The sequence below is a fragment of the Ananas comosus genome, linkage group 20 (genome assembly GCF_001540865.1).
Source record: "Ananas comosus cultivar F153 linkage group 20, ASM154086v1, whole genome shotgun sequence".
NCBI classification, from domain to species: Eukaryota; Viridiplantae; Streptophyta; class Magnoliopsida; order Poales; family Bromeliaceae; genus Ananas; species Ananas comosus.
In genome coordinates this window covers 2,165,219-2,186,052 of record NC_033640.1, presented here as the reverse complement: position 1 = coordinate 2,186,052, position 20,834 = coordinate 2,165,219, and the positions used below count along the sequence as shown (strand labels likewise).

General features: G+C 40.6%; 1 protein-coding gene across 1 annotated transcript; it reads right to left on the bottom strand.

The window, feature by feature from the left end:
- Window positions 15,334–18,888, bottom strand: LOC109725352 (G-box-binding factor 4-like). The gene is made up of 4 exons (XM_020254509.1): window positions 18,331–18,888; window positions 17,378–17,449; window positions 17,278–17,307; window positions 15,334–15,622 (listed from the first exon to the last, which is right to left on the bottom strand). Exons 1-4 carry the CDS (start codon window positions 18,760–18,762, stop codon window positions 15,536–15,538), a joined length of 621 nt encoding a protein of 206 aa, XP_020110098.1. The 5' UTR covers window positions 18,763–18,888; the 3' UTR covers window positions 15,334–15,535.

Below are 20,834 nucleotides of genomic sequence, written 5' to 3'. Positions count from 1 at the left end.
GATGACGAGAGATTCGCACGACAAATAGATAATTAAAAAAATAAAAATATTGANTATATATATATATATATATATATATATAATTATATATATATATGTATATATGTATGTATGTATGTTTGTATGTATGTTTGTATGTATGTATGGACAGATGGTGAACCACCCTAGATCCTATCTCCTCCCCACCGTCGTCGCGCCGCCTCTGCCCTCCGTCGGCGATATCCCTTCTTCCCTCCTCTCTCTCTCACTCGCTGAATCTCTCTCTTATTTTCTCTTATTCTCTCTCTCTCTGGGGGTGCTCTCTAGCTACCGCGCCGCCGCCCGCCACTACCGCCGTCCTTGCCACCCCGGAGGGCCTCCTTCGACCATGCCCGGCGGCTTGAACCTCCCCGAGCTAGGCGGATAGGATCTAGAATCGAGCATCGAGGTGCTCAGCCAGCTCTACTCCTCCTTAGCCGTCGTCGCCAATACTGCTGTCGTTGGGGTAAGAGTTCAGCGACCTTCTCTCGGCTCGGCTGCCGCCCCGAGCCCGAGTGCGAGCCCAAGACCAAGCACGAGCCCAAACTTGAGGTCGAGCCCGAGCTGAAAGAGGCTCGGTCAGATCTGAACAGATCTAGCCACCGCCACTTTTCTGTCACCAGCAAGGACCCTTCCTGGGCCGGTGCCGGCCGCCCTTTTACCAAACCTAGCCGAGAAACCTATGATGCCATAGATTCCCCCATCAAGGCTTGGACTCGCGGGCTTTAGGGTTAAAGTCACTGTTTCGACAGATCAGGGTATCATCGACCTTGTCGAAGGGGAGCATGATCATCCTATGTGCTGCTACAGCACCATTCTCACTCAAATGGATGGTGGGGGCAACTGGTTGCTCTACCCTCGATGTCGCTCCCGAGTATCCTTTGGCTTAGTGGACATCTTGCTCGAGCACCCTCCACGGTGCTCGGATCTACTCCAGATAGCGAGCATCATATCCGAGTTGTCAAAACCTTCTGAAAAGTACCTTGGTTGGGATTCTGTAGTCACGGAGTCAACGATAAATCCTTGAACGTTGCTTTACTATAGTAATTTATGAGCGCCGAGTGTTCGACGAATTGCCTTAGTGACGCTTTTTGCGTCGTAGCTATCCCAGGCAGCAAAGGCTTGGTTTTAGAGTGTTTGTATGTTTGAAGCTTGGGGATCCCTTGGTTCGGTCCTCGCGGCGATTGACGCCCACAATGGCGTTTCAGAACATATTTTATGTGCTTCTTGGGCTCCGGTTTAGGAGCGGGTGTTCACTGCTGGTTGCAACGGTTGAATGGCATGGTGGACTGGTTGGGTAGTCGCTGGTGTGAAACACGGACCAACGAATGACCCTAGATGGGTTCCGAAGCCGAAAATGGCAATTTTGGTAACTCGCATAACGAATTTTGGCGATTTCACATTCGAATCGCACCACCTAGCGTGTGGCTTGTCCAACACCAAAAAGTAAGTGTTTTGGGGTAGTGTGAAAGGCCGAATTAATTTTGGAGTCGTTCGGAATGCTTTGTGACTTATCTGGACCCCAAAATGCCGAAATCGAGCGATTTTGTGTCACGCGAATTGCTGCTGTCCGCAGTAGGGTAGGAACCTTATTGATTGGTGTTGGGCGAGGTGTGACACCTCTGGTCACAACATGATGGCTGCGGGTGACTTTGGTGCCGAAAAAGGCACCCCGAGAGCCAAACCGATAATTTTCGGGATCTCGACTTTTTGTTTTGACGGAATAATTGTGCGGCTGCCCCAATGACATTAAATTGATGTATTAGGATAGTGTAGTGTGCCTGAGGTTTAACTGTCTAAGTGACTACAGTATTTGGGGCTTGTCGACACGTCTGGAGAGTGTCGGGACGAGTCGGAGTCGTTTTGGCATGAAATTGACGCGAAACGAACTCGGCGCAGTGCGAGTTGGAGTCTGACACTGAAATCTGCAAAGTGCAGGATTTTAGTGTTGAGTATTGGTACCTGGGTTGAGTACCGGTACCCCAGAGGGATTGCACGAAGGAGAGCTCTCGGGTTTGCGCCTCTTTGTGTTGAGTACCGGTACCTGTTGGTGAGTACCGGTATTGGGGCAGAGTACCAGTACTGCATCGGGCTAGTACTGGTACCAAGCGCGCGAACTATACTCGCTGGCGTGCCGAGTACCGATACTCAAGTGGCATATTTGAGTTGGTAAGGGGTATTTTGGTCTTTTTGGTTGTTGATAATATCGCCAACCTTCCTCAGTTTATATGTCCACCTGAGAAGCTTGGAGAAACAGCATACTTCTCCTCTTCTTCTCTCTCTCTAGCTTGTACACATCGTTCATTGGGAAGTTGAGGATCGAGCTCGTTTGGATTCTTTGTTTCTTAAGAGGGCCGTTTGTGCGTGTAGGTTGTCTTAGTTGAGCCGTTGAAGGTCAAGCAAGCACGCGAAGTTTCTCCTATCTGGTGTTGGACGAGCGTTCGAGGTGGGTTAATGTTTACCGAAATCGTCGAAATTCCTCCTAAGTCGTAGAAGTGGCAGCATGTATTATTCTTATCGTGAACATCATGTTTAGTAGCTCAAATTCATTGATTTGCATGTTTTATATGAAATATGAATTTGGAGCGTAATTTAGTGATTTTAGATGAAGTTATATATATGCTGAACTGAGATTTGACTTAGAAGAAAACTCGTTAAACCTACATGTCACTTTTTGAAAAGTAAACCGAATTAGCTTCAGGAGCTGTTGTTTTTTTATATCATCATCGTTAGTGCGTAGTGCTTAGTGCAAGTTGAGTTTATGCTCATGCTGAGAGGCCGAGCTTGTTTTATAGTAGAGTTTGGACTGTTTTGTACTGTCGGGAGCCTTCGGGGGTTGACGGTGGACCCAGATGTTTACATCTTATTTCAGATTGGGCCGAGGGCACGTGAGTTTTGATTGTTAGACCAGTTTGACCCATTTGCATTGACTATAGCCTTTGTGAGCCTGATTGAACTCGATAGAGACACACTTGCATACTCGGTTGTGTCGCTCCCATGAGTGCCACTCCCGAGTGAGGCTTTACTTGTGTTGATGTCGCAGCCGTCCTGTTTTGACATTGTTCTTAGACCAGCCATCCCGGCGGGTGGTGTACGGTGTAGATTGGATACAGGCTGGACGGGCCAATCGGCAGTCCCTTGAGATTGGGTCAGTGTGTAGCTAGTGATACATTCTTATGTCCACAGAGACCATAGTTGGATAGTGGTAGTCTAGTAGCATATAACTGTCGAGTTTGTTCCAGCTTACTTTACTATCCTTTGCATACCTTATTATAGACTTAGTGGGTGGGCCGTTGAGGTCGGTGATGGTACCCACTGAGGACTACTCTATTTTGCAGTAGTTCTCACACCCAGGTGTTGCCACCTTTTTACAGAGCTGTCCGCTGCTGCTGCTGTTGCTGATTTCGACCACTCTTGGTCACTGTGCTAGAGAAGTACCCTGTAGAGGTAGTTTTGAGGCTTTACTTTGTATATACCGTTATATTTATTGTACTCGCTGGAGCGAGGTTGTTCTATAGCTTTTGTATGTACAATGGACCCTTTTATATTTTCATATACATGTTTCAGTTTTAGTAGCTCTATACTTTGGTTGTAGCTCCTATTTGTTTCCAGGTACAGCTATCGCTTCGTATACACGAAAAAATTTTTGGTATACGGCCGGTCTGTTGGCGTGCTCGGAAAAACGTGGTAATACGGGGCGTGACAGATTAAGTTGGTATCAGAGCTAAGAATTAGGTCGTTGGGATCTAGAAAATCCTAGGCTTGGCAGACCTTAGGAAAGCAAGACACGAGAAGCGTGACTTATTGCGAAAGTTGGCGATTGAGTTATGTTAAGTCCTCCTATAGTCGAGAGAGTAATTGAAGGAGTATCTGTTTCTGCTAGATAAATTATGTTGGCTGCAGATGGCATACTTTTGCGGAGGAATAGAGACGGCCTTCTAGACTTTCGCTTGATTGGGTCGAGAGTGGTTGTGTTTTGTATCTGACCCTTGTTTTTGGTTTCAGGTAGCCATGAGGCCTTATCGGTGCTGAGGTCGACTGCCGATACGGGATCGTTCCGCGCCATCGGAGACGCCAGAACAGGCGGTATCAAGTGTACCGTCGAATTTGAGAGAGCAGTTGGCTGCCTTAACTGAGGTGACTAGGCAGGAGGGTGAGTTGTTGCAGAGGATGTGCAAAACATTCACTCAGCATTCAAGTGCCGCGCCCAGAGCATCAGAGCAGCAGGCGCCGCCCTCGACTACCTCGGTGGCCGCACCAGCCACAGCTGTACCCTCACCAGCGACAGCTCCTATAGCCCCAGTTGCACCTACTGTAGAGGCGTCACAGATGCCAGAGGCCGAGCAGGAGCGGATGATTGAGAGGCTAGCTCGTTTTTGCCGTTTTGATCCGCTTCACTTCGATGGTAGTCGCACCGAGCCCTGGGTTGTAGAGGCGTAGGTGAGTGCGATGGAGAAACTGTTTGAGGATCTCTTTGTACCGAAGCGAGAGTAGGTACACTGTTTCGCAGGTGATGGCAGGTGATGTGCATGCTTGGTGGAGGAGGATACGACAGAACTGAGGTTTGGATGCACTACAGATAAGGTGGGACGAGTTTTCTAGGATGCTGTACGGGGCCTATTTTTCAAGCAGTGTATAGTAGAAACTCGAGGATGATCTGAAGAAATTGCAGCAGAGGGATCAGACAGTGGAAGAGTATACTCGAGAGTTTACCAGGCTTCTAAACTGTGTGCCATTTGTAGCCAGGGATGAAGCTCATAAGATCTATTTGTATGAGAGAGGATTGAGACCAGAGATTTTTATTTTGGTTCAGGCACAGAGGTTCCGGACCTTGGATGCGTCGATTGAGCAAGCACAGTGGGTGGAGCGAGGAGCTGTATCGGTCTGTGAGCGGGCGACGGTGTCGGGACAGATTCAGGACAAGAAGCGCCCGGTTCCAGATGATGGAGGACAAACAAGTGGCAAACGTCCGCCAAGGCCTCCACGATCACGCTCTCATGGTCATGGGTCTTCAAGGCGGCAGCGGTCTGGTGTATCCCGTCAACAGCGACAGCAGCAGGGAGATCCGTGCTGTATCATTTGTGGGGGACTACACTGGCCTCGACAGTGTGAGCAGAGAGAGGGCTGGTGTTTTGGATATAGCCAGCTAGGGCATCTGCGGGTAGCTTGTCCCCGAGCAGCGTCACCAGCACCTTCGACGGCGTCGGCCCCGCCGGTACCTCATCTGACTTTTGGAGCAAAACCGAGCTATAGCTAGGTTAATAGGGCTTTAGTGCCGCAACAGAGTGAGCGGCGACAGCACGCATCGAGTGGCAAGGTGTATGCTGCTCAGGTTGAGGACTCCACGGCAGCAAATCGTGTGGTGGCAGGTATCATTTTGATTTCTTGCATTAGAGCTCGTGCATTATTTGATACCGGTGTATTACATTCTTTTATTAGTCGAGCATTTGCATCATTGCATGGATTAGAGATAGGGCCGTTGTTACATGCACGGGAGGTGCAGATTCCCGATTATGTTTTGTATGTGGCGGAGTGTTGTTGGGCTTGTTCAGTGCAGTTGGGACCGTGGATGATGGCTACAGACCTGTTAGTCTTAGGGCAGTTACAGAATTTTGATATAGTGCTTGGCATGGATTGGCTGGCTCGGTATTATGCGATGATTGACTGTGCTGGTAGGACGGTGACGTTTTGCATGTTTTATATGAAATTTGAATTTGGAGCATAATTTAATGATTTTAGATGAAGTTATATATATGCTGAACTGGATTGACTTAGGAGAAAACTTGTTAAATCTACACTGTCACTTTTCGAAAAGTTAACCGAATTAGCTTCAAGAGTTGTTGTTTTTTTGTATCATCGCTGTTAGTGCATAGTGGATACTCAGATTAGTGTAGGTTGAGTTTACACTGCTGAGGGGCCGAGCTTGTTTTATAGTAGAGTTTGGACTGTTTTGTACTGTAGGGAGTCGTTGAGGGTTGACGATGGACCCAGATGTTTACATCTTGTTTCAGATTATGCCGAGGGCACGTGAGCTTTGGTTGTTAGACAAGTTTGACTCATCTGGATTGACGATAGCCTATATGAGCCTGATTGAGCTCGACAGAGACACACTTGTATACTCGGTTGGGTCGCTTCCACGAGTGCCGCTCCCGAGTGAGGCTTTACTTGCATTGATGTCGCAGCCGTCCTGTTTGGACATTGTTCTTGGACCGGCCACGCCCGCGGGTGGTGTGCGGTGTAGATTGGATATAGGTTGGACGGGCCAGTCGTCAGTCCCTTGAGATTGAGTTAGTGTGTAGCTAGTAATGCATTCCTATGTCCACAGAGAGCATGGTTCGATAGTGGTAGTCTAGTGGCATATAGCTGTCGAGTTTGTTCCAGCTTACTTTATTATCCTTTGCATGCCTTATTGTAGACTTAGTAGGTGGGCCATTGAGGTTGATAACGGTACCTACTGAGGACTACTCTGTTTTGCAGTAGTTCTTACACCCAGGTGTTGCCACCTTTTTGCAGAGCCGTCCGCTGCTGTTGCTGTTGCTAATTCCGACCGTGGTAAGGAAGTCGCGAGTTAGATCCCTACCACCCTTGGTCATTGTGCTAGAGGAGTATCTTACAGAGGTAGTTTTGGCGCTTTACTTTGTACATACCGTTATGTTTGTTGTACTCGCTGGAGCGAGGTTGTTCTATAGCTTTTGTATGTACAGTGGACCATTTTATGTTTTCATATACATGTTTCAGTTTTAGTAGCTCTGTACTTTGGTTGTAGCTCCTATTTGTTTGCAGGTACAACTATCGCTTCGTATTCACGGAAAATTTCTTGATATTCGGCGGGTCTATTGGCGTGCTCGGGAAATCATGGTAATCCGGGGAGTGACAGATAGTGAACAAGGTAGGCTTTGTATGGGACTTGTTTTGAAATGCCCTGTGGGTTCGGGTGATATTTCGACGAGTCGGTGCAACAACAGGGCGATCTTTCGGTAACTGTGGAACGAGATTCAGAAACCCGATTGTTCGCCTGTTTGGATTCATTTGGAATCATAGTTTTTGTAATTAGCGCGTTTGAGCTAATTACGGTTTTGGATGGGACTTTGCATAGGTTCGGACTATGGCGGGAGACATCGGCGGGGTGTCGATCTGGTTTCTTTCCACGGTAGAGGTGGGTACTTCAATTTGAAGTTGGTTTAGCGGTGCCTTCTTGGTGATTTATTTTCTTTCATATCCTCTTTGATTGTAGTAATATATACATGCTTGTCTACTGAGCTTTTACACCTCTCTGGTTTTCTGTTGTCTACTCAACGGTTTATTTCTCATTTATAATATCCTGATCTAGTTATAGAGTAGACTATGATTAGTGGTCATGATTTGACTACAATGATATAGTGACATTCGTATTCGTTACGTAATGATATTATATATCCGTTGCATGATGAGTTTTCATATCTCGTACATGGTGACTTGATCATATAGGCCTTATAAGTCGGTAACATGGTGACATTCGTATTCATTACACAGTGATATTGTATATCCGTTGCATGTTAACTTTTCGCATCTCATACAAGGTAACTTACTTATATAGACCTTATAGGGCAGTGACATGGTGACATTTCCTTCGAGAATAGTGGACCTAATTCAGTCAAACAGTTATAGATTACTCTTTCGGCTAGTTGCCGTGGTAGGCCATTGAGCATATTACATTGATTGTCATAGCTCGTGAACATTTTCATGTACACCAGCGGTTTGATTCACCGCAAGAGAGTGTTCTTTTCCAAAAAAGTGGTCATACTTCCGATCCGTGAGTCCTACAAGGTGCCTGTTAGGGTTATATGCCAGATGGGAGAGCAGAATGTGGTTTAGCCTGAGGTTCTTAGACCAATATGGCAGTTGATTTCATTGTTGGCATTATTGATCTGTTTGATACATTATTGTATTCTGTTGTTTCTTATAGTAGCACACAATTATGTTGATTGGCAGTTATAGTCCTTTCTAGTCATTACTACTACTGTTTTGGTACACATATTGATTACCCCTAGTTGTTGATTTCCGCCTTATCTTATAGTAGCAGTATTTTCGCATTTATTGCCTGTTATTATCTCATTGCCACTGACCTTACGATATCTGTTCATTGCTTTGGTTATCTCTTCCTTTGCCAGTGAGTACGCTTCGCCTTTGTCGGCTTGCGGTACCCACTGGGAAGGGAGACATATTTACATGTTCTCAGCCCCCACCATTTTTTAGGTGACGCGGGCGGTGAGAGTTGGGGCAGCGCGTGAGGACGATACTAGATATCTGTATTCCAGATCCATTTGTTGTTGATATGTATTTTTCCTTCTAACAGGTTAGTTAGTTCCTTACTTATTGATGTATAGATGTTAATGGTTGTATATGAATTATCATTACCATGCGATCTTTATTATTTGTGTTGCATGGTTGTTCATATGGTTGACTTTGTATTATGGTGCTATGCCTTGCATGGACAGGAGAGACTCTATCCGTTCGTATAGAGAATCCTTTGTTCACGTGGCAGGTCTGTGTGCGTCCGCGGGTTGTTCTCAAAGGGATTTTTTTTAGAAAAAAAATCTACACGTTTCTGCTTGTTTTTCTAAAAAGGATTTTCCAAAAGAACCCCGGGGCGTGACACTTTGTTAATCAACAGATATATCCACAGTTTCTATTTTCTCATTCAATACAACAGAATTAGGTCATAAGGACACATTTTTGGAATACTTTTGTATAAGTGTCTCATTTATGCCAAATTTTTTTGAAAAAAATCTATTAAGGCCTAAATATAAAGCCAATCTAATAAAAAACATAAAGTTCCTCTACTCAACCAACCCCATCCAGCCCACTCGGCTTGATTACAAATAGAAAAGGAAAAATAAAAAGAAAAATTGATCACCATCTTCCCTTCTCCTCCTCCGCCGCCGCAGTCGACGACGTAGGATTCCTGCGACTGGAGTTCAGCCGCGAGAATCTCGCATGGACCGTAGAGGATTATGATTGCTACGTGTCCCTCTGCCACAGGTCGCTGGAGGAGTAGCTGCCAAACATCAAGGCGGCCCTACATATAACGACCTCACATATAGCAATACTTTTAAAAAGTGTCGATAATTTAGCCAGCAGTATTTTTTTTTGATCTGTACCGATATTTAAAAGTGTTGTTATACCCGTTTTTGTTGCAGTGATTTCCTCTCTCTTTTCTCTATGTTTAATAAAAAAATCTCAAGACCTTCTAGAAGGTGTTCTACGTCAGCTCCGGCGGTGGTTCCAAGATCGCCACCTGCGGTCACAGTAAGAGTGATAATCTCAACTATAATGGATCTGCAAATAAGTAAAAAAAAGAAACTCCCCAAAATGTGGGAGTTTTTATTTCTGAATAGATTACAAATTTTGAATATTCCAATTTAATTATGGGCAAAAAATTATGGACGTATATCTTCGAAAATAAATTTTAAAAAAAAATTATTTTCAAGTCATCTTTTATAAAAGAATTTTAAAATATTTAGTTTATAGCTAAACTGTGAATTTAAAAGTACAATCATATCCTATCAATTTTGTATTTACCCGTATTTAAAATTTTTAAATATTAAATATGTTGAATTTAAATATTTATCCACATTAAGTTTTTTTTAAAAAAAATCACGATACAAAATTAGTATCCAAATTAGCGAAATTCTCAAATTTCTTAAACATATTAAATATGTTGAATTTATATATTTGCCCACATCCAAATTTTCTTAAATGTTGATATAAAATTAAAGTCTTAATTTTAAAATTCCTTAAATAACGATGCATAATTATTGCCTAAATTTGTGGAGTGGATATCAAACAAAACTTTCAAACCAATTTTGTGTTTACCCATATTTAAATTTTTTTCATATTAAATATATTAAATTAAAATATTTACCCGCATTCAAATTTTTTAAATAGTGATACAAAATTAATATCTAAATTAGTGGAATTCTAAAATTCTTTATACATATTAAATATGTTGAATTTATATATTTGCCCACATTCAAATTTTCTTAAATGTTGATATAAAATTAAAGTCTAAATTACATAATTTTAAAATTCCTTAAATAACGATGCAAAATTATTGCCTAAATTTGTGGAATGCATGTCAATCAAAACATTCATATCAATTTTGTGTTTACCCATATTTAAGACTTTTAAATATTAAATATGTTGAATTTAAATATTTATCCATATTCAAACTTTTTTAAGTAGCGAGACAAAATTAATTTCTAAATTAGCAAAATTCTAAAATTTCTTAAACATATTAAATATGTTGAATTTAAATATTTTTCCACATTCAAATTCTCTTGAATATTGTTACAGTAGTTGTATGGATATGGATGTGGACATTGAATATAGGTCGATGAACTCTAGAAAAATTAGAGAACTTGACAACTGTGAAACCAAGGACTAGATGTTATGGAATTACAAATCCTAGGTGTGGACAACTAGGATAACAAATAACTTAATTGAACATTGACCTAGTCTCATTGAACATAGGTTGGACATTGAATCTACAGTCGGGTGAATCTAGGTGAAAGAACATAGGATCTAGTGTTGTTGAACCTAGGTTATGAAACATAGTGGTATTGAATCTAGTATTATTGAACATAGGTTAGGAAACATAGTGGTAGGATGGCCACTAGGATATGAATGATGTGAACCTAGAGAGTTTGACAACATAGGGTCTATGACCAACCCTTGAGGCTTGGAAAGTGGATTCCGGAATCCCAGAACTTGTGATCATCGACAGTTCTTGGCCGTGGGTGCATGCAGCATGTTCCTCTCCCACCGCAAGAACTTCGAGGATTGTGGTTATGGAAGATTCTTGGCCGTGGGTGTATGTGGCATGTTCCTCTCCCACCGGAAGAATTTTCGTGCGCTAGGGTGCATGTGGCATGTTCCTCTCCCTATCGGGAATCTCGGCTGCAGATGTATGAGGCATGTTCCTTTCCCATCGGGGGTTCCCTGACTATGGGTGTACGCAGTTCTTCGCGGCCCGTTGGGCGACTTGGTTTGTGGATCGAAGGCTAAAGTGTACGGCATGTTCCTCTCCTCAGGCCTGGATGTGAGCGGTAGTCCATTTATGATTGACTCAAGACTGAGTCGGGTGGCATAGTTTGGCTAAGGTAAATAAACCTTAGGAGCAATTGGTAAATGGTATGGAATGTGAAATAGAAAGTAGAAACAGTAAATCTAGTTGCATTGATTGCATTATTGCATTTTGTGAGGCATAAGCATGATGTTTATTATTTGCATAAACTATATGTTTAATTGTTGGACTAACTTGCTGATGTTACCTCCTTTGGATCTGGTGGGTCGAGCTCTTCTCTTGGGTGGCCGTACCTATTGGGAACTATGTATATAATAATCACCCCCATGTTTTTCAGGTCCACACGTGAGCGACACGGCAGCGCAAGGAAAGGTTGTAGCTTAGTAGATAGCGCCCTACCACAGAGACCAAAGATAGCTGTACCCCGAGTCAGCCCAGCTTAGGGGTGTAGAAAAGAAAAGAATGAAACAAATTGTACTAATGTTGATTGTATTTGGAAGCCGAAGAGAATGTAAATGTGATGTAACTTAGCTGAATGCTTATAATATTTAGTACTTTATATTTTTGGTATCTTTCTTATCCATTCAATATGTGAATTCTGTTCCTAGTTGGAACCACTTGAATTGTACTATTGCGACGCCTTGGACGTACAGGAGAAACTCTGTCTGTTTGGCGGTACTAAAGAGGCGAGTCTCGAGGCATGATAGAAATATTTTATTTACTAAAAAACAGAAAGAATAAATTAAAAATTTTGCTTCTAGATTGTTGGAAAATATTTCTGATTTTTTAGTAAAATATTTGAAAAAATAATTCAACACGCTTTCAAGGTAGTGCAAAATGAACCCAACAAGCTTTAGGAGATCCAGCAAAACACTAGAAAGCTCAGTGAAAATCAGTGCAAAAGATCAATAGCAAGAAACTAGAAAAAGGCGAGGTAGAGGATAGGGTTTTGCTCTCAGGTACGCAGAGGTTTAGGTTGAACTCATGCAACCTCATCCAATAGATATATATCCAAGGTAAGGATCTTGCTTCAACGCGTCAATTCTGTACAACGTAAGATAAGCCTAATATTACACGGGATACAGATTAGGATTCCCATAAGGATTAGGATAAAGATAAAGAGGATTCCCACAAAGATTAGGATAAAGATAAAGATAAAACTAAAAAATAAAAAAGGATAAAGATAAAGATAAAACTAAAAAATAAAAAATAAATAAAATAAATCGGGTGCCTGGACCGCGCGCGGCGCCGCCCACCCAACCAAACTCAAGTTCGTGCTGTGCGTGCGAGTGTTTAGTCGAGTGCATAACTTTCATTTTCTCACATGCAACTAACTTGAGAATATAGAAGTATATAAATAACAATAACATATTTTTAGTTTCCAATGTGGGACTAAACTCATATGTGGAAACCTTAATTGAGCTCCCAGGTAAGGCCCATCAAGTATTGGGCTGCCCAAAAGGCCTAATAAGGTTTAAATCACTAAAAAACCCAATAAAATCTAATAAGATATACTTGGAAATGAGATTAATTCTAAAGTACTAATCTTGTTCCTTTGATAGGGGGTTGGGTGTCCTCACATTAATTAATTGGAATAATCATAACATTTCTAATCCAGCAAACTCTTTTTTTTTTCCTCCCCCACCCGTCGGCTATTTGTTTCTGTTTTCCTTTACTTTGTAACCTTATATCTCTCTCTAATCTTATCTTTCTCGCTCTAAACTTAAACACTTTTCTCTCTCTAGCCATATCTCTGTCTCTTCTACTAACCTTTATTCTTCTCTCTTTCTATTTCTTTAATTATGCACTCTCTCTAACCTATGCTCTTTCGTTCCCTCTCTCTCTCTAAATATCTCAACTCTCTCACTCCCTCCAACCTCAAATCTTTTTGTAAACTGAGCTCTTCTTTACTTTTTATCTTTCTACATCTTTCTGTCTCAACCCACCTTTTAATATATCTATTGATTTCTCTCTCTCTCTTTCTTTCTCTCTCTTTTTCTGTCTCTAAATTAAACTCTCTGAAAAATGTATATTAGCTGGCTATTTTTATTTATTACTATTTGATTATTAATATCTTACCAAATTTTTTCTAAAAAGATGTTGACATTTCTGCTAGCATTTGAAATTAATTAACAAAATAAATACATTAATTTTATAGTTTTTGCTATCTTAAATAATATGTCTGTGCGAATCTAATACAGGAATGTCACATTCTTAGTAATAAAATGAGTGGGAATTAAATTTTTGGACATCCTTTTATTCTTGGTAATCATTCATAATACGAACCAAATACACCCTATAAATCATAACCTTAAGGTGAATAATGAAATATGTTGAGACCTTCCAAAAGTGTCATAAGGGAGAAGTCCGATCCTCTCGACTTCAAATGCCGTACTTGGGGAAATCCGATCTCCCTTGACTTCAATAGCCTGAGAGAAGTCTGACCCCCCTAGACTCTCCGTAGGTGTGTAAATAAAAGGAAACTAAACTACTAAGCTGGTTAAAATTAAAAAGTAATAGAGATAATAGGGTAAGCTAATGACATAATAAATCATTGTGGCATATTGTATATATATATATATATTGAGGCATTATAGTTGTACTTGATTTCTTGCATTTTTATTGTAAAAATAGATTTTTTATATTATCATTATTTACTAATGCCTACTTTAGATGGAATGAGTATAAAGCGTCACTTTTATGGTTGCACCCACTGAAAACTTATTTTAAATTCTCATCCCTTAGTCTGTTTATCTCTTTTTAGAGCCTATCATTGCCAGAGAGGCATGGGACCACGACAAAGACGTCACAAAGTAGTTAGAGCATGTTAGTGGTCTAGAGTGTACTCCATCACATGAGCAGGAAAAGTTTTAATATTTTGGAAACTTCTAAGTCTAATAAACTTTAAACAATATGTTTGTAATAGTTTAAATTTAGAGATAATTATTCTGATGCTCTATTGTGTCCATTTCACATGTGATATTGTACGGGTTGGTGCATATTTTCGCTTCATGCAAGTAGGAGAAATCTTGTTCGTTGGGCTGGTCTGTTGCACATGGCCAAGTGGATCCAATTGGTGGGGACTCAGGGCATCTAATTAAGATTTTTCAAAAAGCTTTTTTCAAAGTTTTTTAAAGTTTCTTTTGTTGACACAAGAGAAGAATAGATTTCACCATAAGAATTTTGATTTTTGGTTTGGAGAAGATATAAGATGTAAGTTTATACTTTTGTTTCTTTAGATAGATACTTACTGAGCAACGTAAATATTGATTTTTTTATTTTTATTTTTTTACTATTCAATTTAAAATTAAAGTCTAATATGATAAGTGATCAACATTATCCGATTGATCGATGTACAGAAAATGAGTAAATTGCACCATTAGTCTCAGAACATCAACTCAAGTTTCACTTTTAAATTTGACATTTGAGAGCCTAAATTTTCAAAAATACTTCATTTGTCCTCGTAGTATAATTTTATACATCAGTCCTTCATCTACCTCATATTTTAAATCCAATACTCCATTTTCTAAAGAAAAAAAAAAGGAAAATATAAATCAATAGATGGTGAGATTGAAATATGACATCGATAACCGTAAGAACTCCAGTGAAACTCTTTCGAGAGTTCAGGAACTAATGCGAAAAATAGCAATCTAAAATTTATGAATTTAGTTATATATATACATAGTCCTTCAGAAGGTGTCAAAAATTACACTCAATGCATCAAATTCAGATTTTTAAGGGCACCACTATTTTCTTTTAATCCTAATTGGAGTTAAAGAATAAGAGTTTTTTCACAAAACAAGGTTATGTGTGTATTTGTATTACAAAACCGACTACAATGCAAAGGACTAATGACTGTAAATGTTCAGAGACCAAAGTATACACCAATTCAAGTGAAGAGTACAAGAGTAGATGAATGAACTGATGCACAATTGCACGAATGAAACATTTAAGCTAAATCTTTTAATTTACATCATTACACTATAACAAAATATGTTTTAAACGACGCTTTTTAGACTTTTTTTCTAGCGTCTGTAATATTTGACATGTACCGACGCCATAATTAAGCGTCATCAATAAATATATTTTTATCAAAAGCTGATAAAAATTTTCCGACGCTATATTAAAGCATCCCGACATGTTTACTTAATGACACTTTGCTCGACGGAGTTACTTTTGCTGGCGCTTTAAAGCGTCGCTAGTTATTGCTTAAAGTATCCTTAAGTTATTATTTTTCTTGCCCCAAGAAAAAAAGAAGAAGAAGATATTTTCTCTAAATAAATATGTTGGTCACCCTCCTATTATCTTCTCTGCACACAAAGGAAAAGGGCAAAAAAAAAAATCATCTCCTCTATGTTCACCATAACATATGCTGTTTTCTTCCCGAAAACTCGAAAGGTCTGCTTCTACACGAAGACGTTCGAATGGATGCCGCAATTCGCAGCACTAACCCTACCACTTTGAGGATTGAGTTCTCCTTAGAGGCGATGGCCGCGCCGGTGTTTTCTTCTCGGTAAGCGGGATTATGTTCTCCTTGATCTGCAAAACACTTTGCGAATTAAACTCCGCGAAACTGGAGAGATACTACACTTGATACATGTGAGTTCAAGTACTGGAAATTTCACCCAGGAAAGAACAGAAGCAAATAGATGATGGCTAGGAACAGCACAGATTTGATCTTTTGCATAAATGACTAGAAAATCTATTGCTTGACAAAGTCAAATATACAAGCATAACCACTAGGGTTGTGAAATCGAGCAATCACAATAAGCAAATAATCACAAAGCTGTGGCCCTTCAAGCCTTCAACTTCACATTTCAATATCTCTTAACAAGAAATAAGTACAATTTTGAGAATACAATCTAAGTGTTTTTATTTAATAAAAAGGATTCTCTTTTTTTTAAAAAAAAAAGAAACTAAGATCTCCTTTGGTATAGTTGCCCTTTTATGTACTTTTTTCTTTTGTTGTTGTTGTATTCGACAATTTGTTTAAAACAATTTGGGAGCCGAGAAAGAAAGAGTAGTCTTGAAGCTTTTATTTTCTGTGGTCAAGTAAAGACCTCAGATGAAATAATTACAAACAATCCACTGTCCACTCCTACACTTTTTGATACACAAAATTCTATCTAAAAAAAAAATAGAAAATAAACATGATACCAAATAAGGCCTAAATTTTGCTGGAAATGCAGACCTAACAAAAAACAACTTATGGGGCCAAGAAGCGCAAGTGATTGCATCATAGATTTCGCTATTATGTTCTGAAGGTTTGAAGAATTCTCACACACAAAATGGTAATTCAAAGCAGTAGCGAAGTATGTAATTTATATCCATGCCATTGAAAGATTACAGCATGAAGCATAACAAATATCTGAATCTCTTAAAGGGCCTAGATCTTCTCCATAAAGAGTAAAGATGTTCGAAAAAGCTCTAAGCTTCTACTTTCCGGACCCCCCAGTAAGCTCACTTTCGCAACCTGCCCATCAAAAGCTCCGCACTTTTCTGTTTGCCAAAGACTCTGACCAATTGGTGTTAAGATAGAGAAACCGTTCCACCAATAGCGATCGTCAATCCAACAAACCACAAATGTGAAATTCACAAATGAAGAGAACACGATATAGCACGATTATTTGATCTTTGACAAAATCCGCTCTCACAAAGAACTTGTTTGGTTCACCTAATTTAGACTTTGGAATCGGAATGTGATTCACTGATTCCGATAGTCGTTGGTTGTTTTAGAGGAATCGAATTGATCAGATTTCGATTCATATTCCACTCTGGAATAGAAAATGACGCAATCCATTTATGGCTCAATCCGGCTTTGAATTCTGGATTGGTCCCATTCCAAAGTAAACCACTAAACACCTTCTCCTTCTCTCCCTTTTTCATTCTTCTCTTCCCTAAACCAAAACTCTCTCCCAAAATTCTAGATATTCCAATTATCCATTCATTTCCATTCTAATAATGAACCAAACATTTTACATGATTCGTCATTTCAATTTCCCATTTCCATTCCAGACCAAACATGCCCTAAATTTGTTAAAAAGCACTAACTTTAGCCATGTAGGTCGATCTAATCACACAGTAATAACTTGAACTCTAATCACAAGAACAGAGAATTACTCATACCTCCTTGAGCCTATAGCAGTAATTTACTAATTTACACTCCAATCACAAGAACAGAGAATTACTCATACCTCCTTGAGCCTAAGTCTCTTGAAATCCTCCTGCAACCATACAAAAGTTAGGCTCAAATTCTATACCATCAATCAATTAAAAGCCGAGTATGTGATCTACCTTTTCCTTCAGAAGCCTAGCATTTTCCTCTTCTAGCTGCGCCACCAAGGATTCAAGCTCCAAAGTATAAGCCTGAGAAAATTCACATTTATTTAACTGAACTCAATATAACTCAAATTAAGTAGCTTAAAATTGAATAGATCAAACCTATCTTAACTTAGGACATGTTTCGTTTGAAGGATTTGAGAGTCGGAATAAGAATCAGAACGATCCATAATCTCTATTGGTAGAGTTTGGTTTAAGAGATTAACATTTCGATTTCCATTCCGAAGGGAATCAAATCCCTCGAAATCGATTCCCACCTACTTTGATTCCGAAAGGGATTGAAAAAAAAAAAAAAAACTCATTTTTTTCACTAACAATTATTTAAATTCAAATGTTAATCTATATCTAATTTTAGAATAAAGTATAACTTTAAATTTGATTTTGAATTTAAGATTTAAATTTAAATCTTTAATAGCTCAAAGTCAAAATTTAAATTCAAATGTTAATCTATATCTAATTTTAGAATAAAGTATAACTTTAAATTTGATTTTGAATTTAAGATTTAAATTTAAATCTCTAATTTCTCAAGTTCTATTTTAAATTCCAATATGGATTAGATATTTGGGTTTGGTTCTAAATTTAAATTTTGACTTTGAGCTTGAATTTGAATTGTAAATTCAAATTTTTAAGTTCAAATTTTAAATACGAATTTGGAGGCTCTAAATTTTTTTTTTTTTTAAGAACAATGAAAACACTAGTTGGTTCATAAAATCAGGGAAAAAAATCTTTCTCAAAAACCTAGCTTTTTTTTTTAAAAAAAAAATCACCTTTTCCATGACAAACCTTTTTTCTTGAAAAAAATTTTTCCGCATTTTTCCGAGAAACCAAACAACACCACATAGTTTGAGGATCAAAAGTGTAATTTAACTTAAATTTATTATTATTATTAATAATTTTTTTAATAATACCTGCTTCCTCTCCCTCGATCTAGCGGCCGATTCCCTGTTCTTGATCATCCGCCTCTGCCGCCGCACTGCGGCGTTGTCGATCGGATCGAGCACCGGCCGCTTCCTCCTCCGCCCCCGCCTCCTCCTCTCCTCGCCCCCAAACCCTAGCACTGGGTTCTCCGGCAAAACCCTAGCGTCGTCCTCCTCCTCCTTCTTCACCGCCCCGGCCCTCGCCAGGAAATCCTCCAGCGTCATTTCCCCATACGCCTCGTCCTCATCCTGATCCCCTCCTCTTACGCCGCCGCCGCCGGCGCCATGGATGCTGCGGAGGAGGTCGCCCATGGATCGGAGGGTTTGGGAGCGATCGGAGGTGGAGGCGGGGAGATCCTCGACGGAGAGGGGATAAGGGGAGATGGGGCGCGCCACATCGGAATCCACCGCGGGCGAGGCCATCGCCGCGACTCCAGGGCCTCGCTAGAGTTAGGGTTAGGGTTTGGTCTCTGATCCCTCCTCCGCTCCCTCCGGCGCGTGGAACGAGCGAAGCGGAGGAAGGAGAAGAATCAGCAAATACTCTTTTCTCTCATCGAGTTTTCATTTTTTTGTAGCTAAATTACAAAAAAACTCCCTTAAAAAATCTTTTTTACTCTTTCCTTCCTAACTTTCAAAAACTTATATTTCATCCGCACAATATTTTAAGTTGTTACATTTAACCCAACCTAAAAAATGACAGTAATATTGTGACGCCCCAACTTTCCAGGGGGTCACCCATCTTAGGACTACTCCGGTCCTAACACGCTTAACTCCCTTAATCTCTTGGGCCTTGCCACCACCCAAAATGTTTAAGCCGGGTTAAGAGTTTAGCCCTATTATATCTCATATATAGGACTATCTGGGGTCTCACAATCTCCCCTCCTTTAAGCCCTGACGTCCTCGTCAGGCTCAGACTCACAAGTACCAGGCGATATGAGACTCGTCTCGCTAGCCCGTCATCCAGACCCTGACTCAGCCGAGACTCATCTCACACTTCCGACTGGTAATTGGCTCTGATACTATTTGTGACGCCTCTCACAATCTCCCCTCCTTTAAGCCCTGACGTCCTCGTCAGGCTCAGACTCACAAGTACCAGGCGATGTGAGACTCGTCTCGCTAGCCCGTCATCCAGACCCTGGCTCAGCCGAGACTCATCTCACACTTCCGACTGGTAATTGGCTCTGATACTATCTGTGACGCCCCAACTTCTCAGAGGGTCACCCATCCTAGGACTACTCCGGTCCTAGCACGCTTAACTCTCTTAATCTCTTGGGCCTTGCCACCACCCAAAATGCTTAAGCCGGGTTAAGAGTTTAGCCCTATTATATCTCATATATAGGACTATCTGAGATCTCACATTGATATTTTAATTTGAAAAATAAATTTGGAAATTTAAAATTTGAGATTTAAAATTTAATATAGTACCCCGGAGTGCAGCAGTTGAGGCTTGTCGACACATCGGGAGAGTGTCGGGACAAGTCCGAGTCGCGTTGGTGCGAAATAGACGCAAAACGGACTCAGTGGGGACGCGAGAGCAAGAATCAGCATTGGAATTTGCAAATTTACAGATTCTCTGCATTTTGTACCGGTACAAAGCGTTGTACCGATACCCCATATAGTTTTCCTGCGCAGGCTGCTCTCGGGTTTGCAATCTACGGGTACCGGTCCAGCATGGATGTTGTACCAGTACACCAGGGTAGGTGAGGGGCTGTTTAGTCTTTTGACAGCCTCATTGTTATCACCCTTACCTTCCCCCTCTATATACGTGTAGGGAGGTTGGAAGGAGGAGTTTTTGGTTGGTTTTTTCTCCTCCTTCACTGTGAAGCCCATTTTGCCTCTAAGTCCCTAGAATTGCTTTAATTTCCACAAATTTCAGCTTGAGGAGTGCTGTTCCAGCAGAGCTTCAGCAGCGACGGTCGGCGTTTCAGCTCGTGTGCGACGTAAGAAGCTCCGTTTTCCACGAAACTTGGTTTGTTGGATTCAGGACTTCGAGAGGAATCCATAGAGCCCAATTTGACAGAATTTGGTTGAGGTTTGTATAGTCAATTTGGTGTTTTACTGTGCTGCTGTGGTTTTGAGGCTGATTCTGAGATTTTTATGGATTTCTTTATGCAATCTTTGGAGAGAGCTGGAGTTGAGATCTAAACCTTGTGTACTTTCATCCTCCATTGGATTTGGGACCTGCCTTCATCGACTTTGATCCTTAGAAGGTAATTTTGACATTGAAGTTGAGACAATGTTAGCTTAAGTGTCAAAAATTGTATTACTTGATGGATTTTAATGTTTAGAGCCTTGGAGGTAGTTGATTTCTGGTCCTTGGGGTTTCGGCTGGTTCCAGCAAGGTTTCCTTCATCTTCGTGACCTCGTGTTGCCGTGGATTAGCACTCGAGGTGGGTTAATCATCGGTGTTAGTCCTAAGTGTAAGTTTAGTCGACGTGTATGATTTTCAGCTTTTGTCTACTATGTGGTTAGCTTGAATTTGTCGATTAGCATCT

Excerpts from the sequence above, each read along its gene's own strand:
- LOC109725352 (XM_020254509.1), bottom strand. The coding sequence starts at position 18,762 with ATGGCCTCGCCCGCGGTGGATTCCGATGTGGCGCGCCCCATCTCCCCT. Across the intron at positions 17,308-17,377 it reads CTAGGCTTCTGAAGGAAAAG|GAGGATTTCAAGAGACTTAG; the intron begins GTAGATCACATA and ends GTATGGTTGCAG. Across the intron at positions 15,623-17,277 it reads AGAGACTTAGGCTCAAGGAG|ATCAAGGAGAACATAATCCC; the intron begins GTATGAGTAATT and ends AGTGTTTTGCAG.